This window comes from Anarrhichthys ocellatus, unplaced genomic scaffold (assembly GCF_004355925.1).
Source record: "Anarrhichthys ocellatus isolate YVR2014 unplaced genomic scaffold, GSC_Weel_1.0 scaffold27, whole genome shotgun sequence".
In the NCBI taxonomy this organism is placed as follows: Eukaryota; Metazoa; Chordata; class Actinopteri; order Perciformes; family Anarhichadidae; genus Anarrhichthys; species Anarrhichthys ocellatus.
In genome coordinates this window covers 3,116,664-3,123,786 of record NW_022280057.1, presented here as the reverse complement: position 1 = coordinate 3,123,786, position 7,123 = coordinate 3,116,664, and the positions used below count along the sequence as shown (strand labels likewise).

The window sequence follows — 7,123 nt, the reverse complement described above, 5'->3', positions numbered from 1 at the left end:
TATATATGTATGTGTGTGTTTTTAGGGGCATCTTATAAATGAAAACTCATCAGACATGTTAGTATGCATGTAGCTAATTTAACAACTTGGGGAAAGACCGTTGCTTTAGTTTGAATGCAGACATAGCTTCAGGTTAGTAGCCAGTCTAGTGAACTTGGGACAGTTTCCCTTTGATGATCTATTACCTCATTGTTTGGTTACGCATCCCTTTTGCACTGTTTTAAATGAGGTCTCAAATAATGTATATTTGGTCTGCTGATGTTGTATTGTATTATTATAATACTGTTGTATTTGGCAGTTTAAAATGTGTCCGGTATAAATAATACCCAAATGAATGACCCTCTTCCATTTGAGCCTAATGTGGTAAAATGATTAGCGATGCCGTAAATTCACTGGTAAGATCCTGTATCTACTTCCTCAGAATAAGACAAAGTCAAGAAACAATAAGTCATCTGAGAGACAGAATAGTTGGAGGCAAACTCTCCCGTTTAAAATAAAATAAAAAGTGAAATACGATAGGTTGAGAACTCAACCTTGCAGAGTCATTTAAATAATCCCAAGCAGTTTTACTTTACAACAATGACAAGAGTAACAGCACTAAGAATCCGAACTGTGCAATAACTCACGAGCGGTTAGCTATGTCAGTCTGCTATCCTATAGAATGCCATGCAACTGGATGAAGATCTGATCATATCATTTAACTTATTCCTTGTTTTAAATGTTTACTTTTGAACCATCCCCCCCAGATAATCTGTTTCAATACAGTAATGCACACCCACACGGTTACTCTGAAAAGTCACTGAGTTGAAAAGGGAAATAAAGAGACATGTCCTCCGACCCCAGTGGGAGTGAGCCGAGGGCGGAGAGAGTGGCCACTGAGAGACAAGCTGTTGGTGGGGAGGAGACAGGCTGGGTGAGGTGTACTAGCATGAGCAGCTGCTCTCGGTGACAGTCATCTCTTGCTGTTTCTCCAGATTGATGTCGATCACTGAGATAAATGTGTTAAGTAACATCGTCAATGAACCTGCAAATTTCACTTCAGCATTTTCTGCAGCGCTATCTGGCTGCCATCTTCTCGGCGAACACACACGAGTAAACTTGGATGTATTTTGTTACCAGCTTTTCTATTTGACAGTATTAAAGCCATGGTGGCAATAAGAAGTGCACAATAGTGAGGCAATTTCTGTTGAACACAGCTTTGAAAAGGATACTGTCCTCTTTGCTCTTCTCCGGTGTGCTATCCATCCCAGGCAATGCAGCGGCAACACGGCGGAACAGCTGTAAAACAAAGTCAGAAGATTCAACAATTAAACACAAGTGTTAAAGCTGTAGTACAAGAAAAACAAGCTGTCAAATAGGGGCGAGTGATCTGGATAAAAACCTCTAGCACAGTGTATGTGCATATATTATATTGTGACATAGTAAATGTAAAGTTTATACATAAAATAATCAGTCAGTAATGTCTACTTGTGTCTATCCTGGGGTAATAATCACATTGATGAAAAGAATCCTGTAAATCCCCCTTTTCCCATAATGCAATCTTGCTCAGTCACTTGCTCCATTCCCCACAAAAGGCCAAATACAACCAGCAATATTGAAGGAATAGTTACCTCAGTATAAACAGAAACATCTCTGATGATGGACATATTTCTATTGCCTCACAGTAATTAATATATATATATATATATATATATATATACATACATATATACATACATATATACACATACACACACATACACACACACACACACACACACACACACACACACACACCACCCCTACTGTCACATGGGATATATACAGTACAGACAGAAAGTGATCAAAGCAGTCATTTAAATAATGTATTTCATTGAATAACAGGCACAATAAGTTAAAGCAGTAACACAACATGTGATTGTAATTGCTGGTTGAGATAACAGCATGAAATCAAACGTTACCGTGCTAAACTCCTCCACTGAGCATTAAAGTCAGACACATTTAGAAAAGCTGCAGAAGTTTTTAGTGGATCAGACACAAAAAGAGGACTTGAGAACAAATACGCACAGTAGCAGTAAACCCGTGCAGACCAAGTGAATATAGAGAAATCTAACAGCAAAGCCTGTGGTGGGGGGAAGACAACCGATACAGGAGGTACTAGGAATACCAAGACAAATCATGACGAGTCACAAGAGGGGGAAAGAAGGCAGAAAGAGTTAAGTGTAGACTTTGAGGGCAGAAACCACCTTGAGAGAGCAGAATCTCTACCTGTTTGACATTGTAGCCAGTCTTTGCGCTGGTTTCAATGAACATGACATTCAGTTCCTTAGCTCTCTGCTCACCCTCCTCCGTGGTGATCTGTCTGCTCAGGTAGAAGTGGGGGGGGGGGGGGGTATGGACAAACGGAGAGATATGGAAAGAAACATCGCAAAGAGGACAGGCCAAAAGGAGAGGGAAGAGATGGAGAGAGAGAGAGAGAAACAAAGGACAGCTCAACACAGACTCTTGTTGTTTTTTTGGTGAAGAAGAGAGAGAGGTTAGTTTAGTTATAACACGGACAGACAGAGAGGAAGACAAAGGGAGAGAAGCTGCTGAGTAAAGATGAAGCAGCGGGAGAACGACTCCAGAGTTCACTCATTCATTCATCAGCCACACTCTGATCCGTATAACGAATACATGGAGGAGTTGTACATCCCAGGCGGCATAGCTAGGCCTCCCTAACCTAAAGGACATCAGGACTATTTGTCAGTATTACAACTTGCTGTTGCTGGACACCAACCTGTTTGACGTTATAGCCCGCCTTGGCACTGGTCTCTATGTACATCACATTGAGTTCACGAGCTTTCCTCTCTGCCGCCTCAACAGAAACTTGCCTGCCATGGTCCCGGGGAGGGAGGGGGAGGGAGTGGTGCGGAGTGTGGTGTTGAGGGGGAAAAAAACACACAAAAAAATAAATAAAATAAAAATGACATGGAGAGAATAGAGCAGGAAAGGAAACAAAAAAAAAAAAGTAAAGAAAAAAGGCAGAACAGAAATGTAATAAAATCATAAGAAAAAAAAATACAAATAAAGTCACTAAAATCACTAATAAAAAAGGCTGGAGTATGTAAAGTGCCATGGGATGATTAAAGTCAAAACTGGATGGGATGCACTGAAGGGAAGAAAAGTGGGATTCCAGGCTTTGGCAGTATATATACTAAAATATTTAATGCTTTGAATTTTCTAATTGTAGTAAAAATATAAAAGCGCAGTCTATTCATCAGCCACTGTAACTAGAATAAGAAAAATAATTACAATCTTTCACACATCTCACACAACCATGTACCTTTTGTCCGCCAAGTCTGTTTTGTTCCCAACAAGCATGATAATGACATCACTTCCTCTCTCTGTTCTAACATCATCAATCCACTTTGAGGTTTGCTGGAATGAATTAAGATCTGTGGATGAAAAACAACAACACAGAATTACTGTACACACATCGACCACATGCTACCCTAAAAGACATACAACATTTGGTATTTTAGCTGGAGTTAAAAGTGTGCTCAAGCAGGTGCTATTCTTCATTGAAAAGGCAGCGCATTGTATGTAAGAAAAGCTTGTAGAGTAGTCGTGTTAGTCAGAAAAAGTATTAAGAGGAGAAGCTTGAAGAAGGAAAATAAACTAAAAGGTTATTAGCAGAAGCACATAAAGTAGCAACTATGCCAAGATAGCTTCCTTCCGACTGCTCTAGGCCCCTACAGAAAGGTTAGAGTACAGCCCTGACTCACTGGTGATGTCATAAACAACCACGGCAATGGTAGAGTCACGGATGTAGCTGGGAATTAGGCTACGAAAACGCTCCTGTCCAGCAGTGTCCCAAAGCTGGAGCCGGACCTGAGGATTGGAACGGAGGGGGAAGAAAAGGACAAGGAGATAAAGAGGGGGGGAAGGCAGAACAAGAAAGAGGAGAAGAGGACAGTCATAAAAAGGAACTGCAAGCCAAGCAGCAGAGATGGAAATGGCCTTTAAATGGAGGAACGGGGAGAATCATCCAAATGCAGAAGGGTCAGAGATGACCAGCGTTATGCTGACAAGACATGTAAAAGTACGCCCTGGTGAATCGTTAATAGGCTGTTTCAGAGGATCTCTGCCCATGAGGGGACGCCGGGAGACATTTTTTGTTATTCCTTCAAATCAGCTTCATATGTAAAGCATTTAGGAAGCACACACCCCACTGCACAGTGCTGGAGAAATGCATTAGTATCACTGTGGCTGATGCAAACACTCTGGCATATACTCTCATCATGCTGTCCAGTGGAATTTTCCCGGCTAGTAAATGCTTTTTATTTTAAATTTTTTGCCCTTCCACATTCTATGCGAAGGACAAGGAAGTGAGGCAAGGCCATGATACCTACTGGCTATGTCATAAACCACCACAGCAGCGGCTGAGTCGCGGATGTAACTGGGGATGAGGCTGCGGAAACGCTCCTGTCCGGCTGTATCCCAGAGCTGCAGCCGAATCTGTGGCCAGCCGTGAAATGAATGTGGGAAGGGAGGGAGGAGGAGGGGGGGCATTTCATGACCCAGCCAGGGGATGGAAGGAAAACAAAAACTTCAAATAACGATGGAGGCTAGAAACATGATCGCATGCCGAAACAAAATGAATAGTAAAATCTAGGATAATGTGAAAACAATGTGAAATGGTGAAAGGGAAATAAATGGTGGCTATTACATAAAAAGCATGCTTTAAGCTTTTCTATGCCAATGAGAATGATGAATTACAATAAAATATACAGGGCTTACCGTACGATCTTCTAGGTACATGGTTTTTGACAAAAAGTCAATGCCAATTGTTGCCTGTAAGACAATCACTGCATTAAAACATTGGTACGGGCACAATACTTGATTATGCATGACATCTCTATCGAAGAAAAATGATCATCTAAAATCATTAACAATGGCTCTGTTCAAGTCATTATGCACACTAGCAAAGGATCTGGAAGATCAACAGTCACGATTAATGTATGTTATTGATTACACTTGTGCTGAACAAGTCATATGACAAATGTCTCTTGGAACACGCCACATATTGATTATGAATATAATCAATCCGTGCCTTGGCACACAAATTCTGAATCAGTGTGTAACATGTGTTTTTACCTGATAAGTGTTGTCGAAACTGTCATACATAAACCTGGTGATGAGGGAGGTTTTCCCAACTGAAAAACACAGAAACAGACACATTAAGACTTGATCCTGGTCATCAAAGATCATCTACAAGACAAAAAACTCTCAAATTAAGATTAAATACCTTATTACATCCATTCTAATTTTGCATAATATGAAGGAGAAAAAAAAATCAATGCATCCGTGACAACACATGGTGAGTAAACAGCTATAATCGTTGATGCTATGTGGACTGCTGAACCCACACGCTGAGGTGGCAATATGGGTGGAGCCACAATATTTTGAGGAATAAAAATAGCTTGACTTGTTATATTTGTTTCGTGATGAGAGATACGTCACTGCCATGTTGCACAATCAACCATATAATATAATAACGTATAATAATGTCAGTATTAAAGCTGTCGTTAAATGGTAAAAGGCCAACTGGTCTGGACCCACTGGCCGACGTGGCTCTGCAAGGTGCTGCCGTAAAAAAAAAAAAAAAAAAGAGCTAACAGCTAAGTTAGCATTAGTGAGTTGAAAAGCAGCTACAATGACAGATACACGGATGAATTTAGATAATTCCCTTGATGTATGCGCAGTCTCGTGTTTAAAGGCAACAATTGTTAAAGTCCCGAAAGCAACATTGGTGCTTTCAATTAAAGTAGTAACCGCTTTAGTGAACGTTAGCGAACGATACTGATGGAAGTATTTCAACCTAGCACAGCTAGCGTCAAATGCTAGCCTTTAGCCAAAAGTAGTTAGCCAGCTACCGTTAGATGATGCTGATGACCAGTCTAACGACAGTGTCCCTTACTTTAAGTCAGGCAACAAACCAATACGTAGGTAAGTCATAAAACGGTTATGTTATGAAACGGTAACGGCATTTAATGACGTTAAAGAGCGAGATGTTTTGGCTAGCTCACATATTTAGCGTTAGCTAGCCATACAATGACATCATCGCGAGTGAGGAGAAAACGTTATATCCGTTGATATTTTCGTCATCGTACTCACTATTGAATACTGAAATATTAACGTGTAGCTTTGTATCATCACTAGTCTGTTCACGACCGGTGGATAACTTTATCCTGCTAGCCAGCAGCAAACTAGCAGGAGGAGCTAGCTAGCTAGCTAACGCTACGATAATTTTAGCCACTTCTAAAATAATCCCCACATCCGACCAAATTATCACTCGGTTCGAGTTCGCCTTGTCCTTCTTACCACTCTGTTCGCCCAGAAAGACGAGCTTGAACTTTCGTAGAGGGTTGCCAAACTCTCCGCCGCCGGTCGAGGTTGACATTTTGTTCTAAAAAATAAACTGCTAACTGTTAGCTGACTTTGGGTAATGATGTGATGTCTAGACCGGAGAGGAGCGAGTAGTGTATATTCATCCGGCTCCAGCTCGCGCTATTGTTTTCTTAATCGTAAAGTGAAACAGCGCCACCAAGAGGCCACTGCTGGGATACAACAATGGTAACGTAATGGTTACTGCATGTCCATATTTATATTAGGATACATTACTATATTGTTTTATGCCGCGAACAAAGTGTTTTTAATTTAATGATAATAATTATTTATTTTTAATAATTTATTTTTAATTAAATATTATTGTATTTCATTGTATATACTGTGCATTTTTTTATATTTAATATTTTTTACTCTGTTATTTTATTGTAAATATTGTGCATTATTATACTCTATTTGTTTTTTTTTACTCTGTTACTTTAATTGCTTACCTGTATCATAATGCTGCTGTAGCAAACAAATTTCCCCTTGCGGGATTAATAGGCTATCTATCTATCTATCTATCGATCTATGTATTTATGTATTGTATGTAATTGAGTTACTCTGACTGTAGATGTTGTGATGGCCCTTTACTAAGATAGGTAACATAGTGTGTTTGGTGCTTGTTTGGGCAAATGGAAAAAGGAAGAAGCATATGAAGAGGAAGCCTCTCTAAACTAGTGGTTGGTTTTCTATTTGGGTCACACAGAGCACC

The 7,123-nt window shown here is 40.1% G+C and overlaps 1 protein-coding gene across 4 annotated transcripts; it reads right to left on the bottom strand.

Annotated features, from left to right (window-relative positions):
• Nucleotides 1-6: 6 nt before the first annotated feature.
• Nucleotides 7-6,528, bottom strand: rab41 (RAB41, member RAS oncogene family). 4 transcript variants are annotated; one of them, XM_031862591.1, is made up of 8 exons: nt 6,346-6,528; nt 5,119-5,177; nt 4,762-4,815; nt 4,374-4,479; nt 3,305-3,416; nt 2,759-2,852; nt 1,212-1,278; nt 7-988 (listed from the first exon to the last, which is right to left on the bottom strand). In XM_031862591.1, exons 1-8 carry the CDS (start codon nt 6,422-6,424, stop codon nt 924-926), a joined length of 636 nt encoding a protein of 211 aa, XP_031718451.1. In that variant the 5' UTR covers nt 6,425-6,528; the 3' UTR covers nt 7-923. The 4 variants fall into 4 exon arrangements, with proteins under 4 accessions (XP_031718451.1, XP_031718452.1, XP_031718450.1 ...); XM_031862592.1 differs by lacking the exon at nt 2,759-2,852 and adding an exon at nt 2,248-2,341; XM_031862590.1 differs by lacking the exon at nt 4,374-4,479 and adding an exon at nt 3,747-3,852 and having other exon boundaries at nt 6,346-6,526.
• Between the last annotated feature and the right edge of the window lie 595 nt (nt 6,529-7,123).

Coding starts and splice junctions, on each gene's coding strand:
- rab41 (XM_031862591.1), bottom strand. CDS start 6,424: ATGTCAACCTCGACCGGCGGCGGAGAGTTTGGCAACCCTCTACGAAAG. Junction 4,816..5,118: donor GTTTCGACAACACTTATCAG/GTAAAAACACAT, acceptor ATTGTCTTACAG/GCAACAATTGGCATTGACTT. Junction 3,417..4,373: donor GGTGGTTTATGACATAGCCA/GTAGGTATCATG, acceptor TTTCATCCACAG/ATCTTAATTCATTCCAGCAA.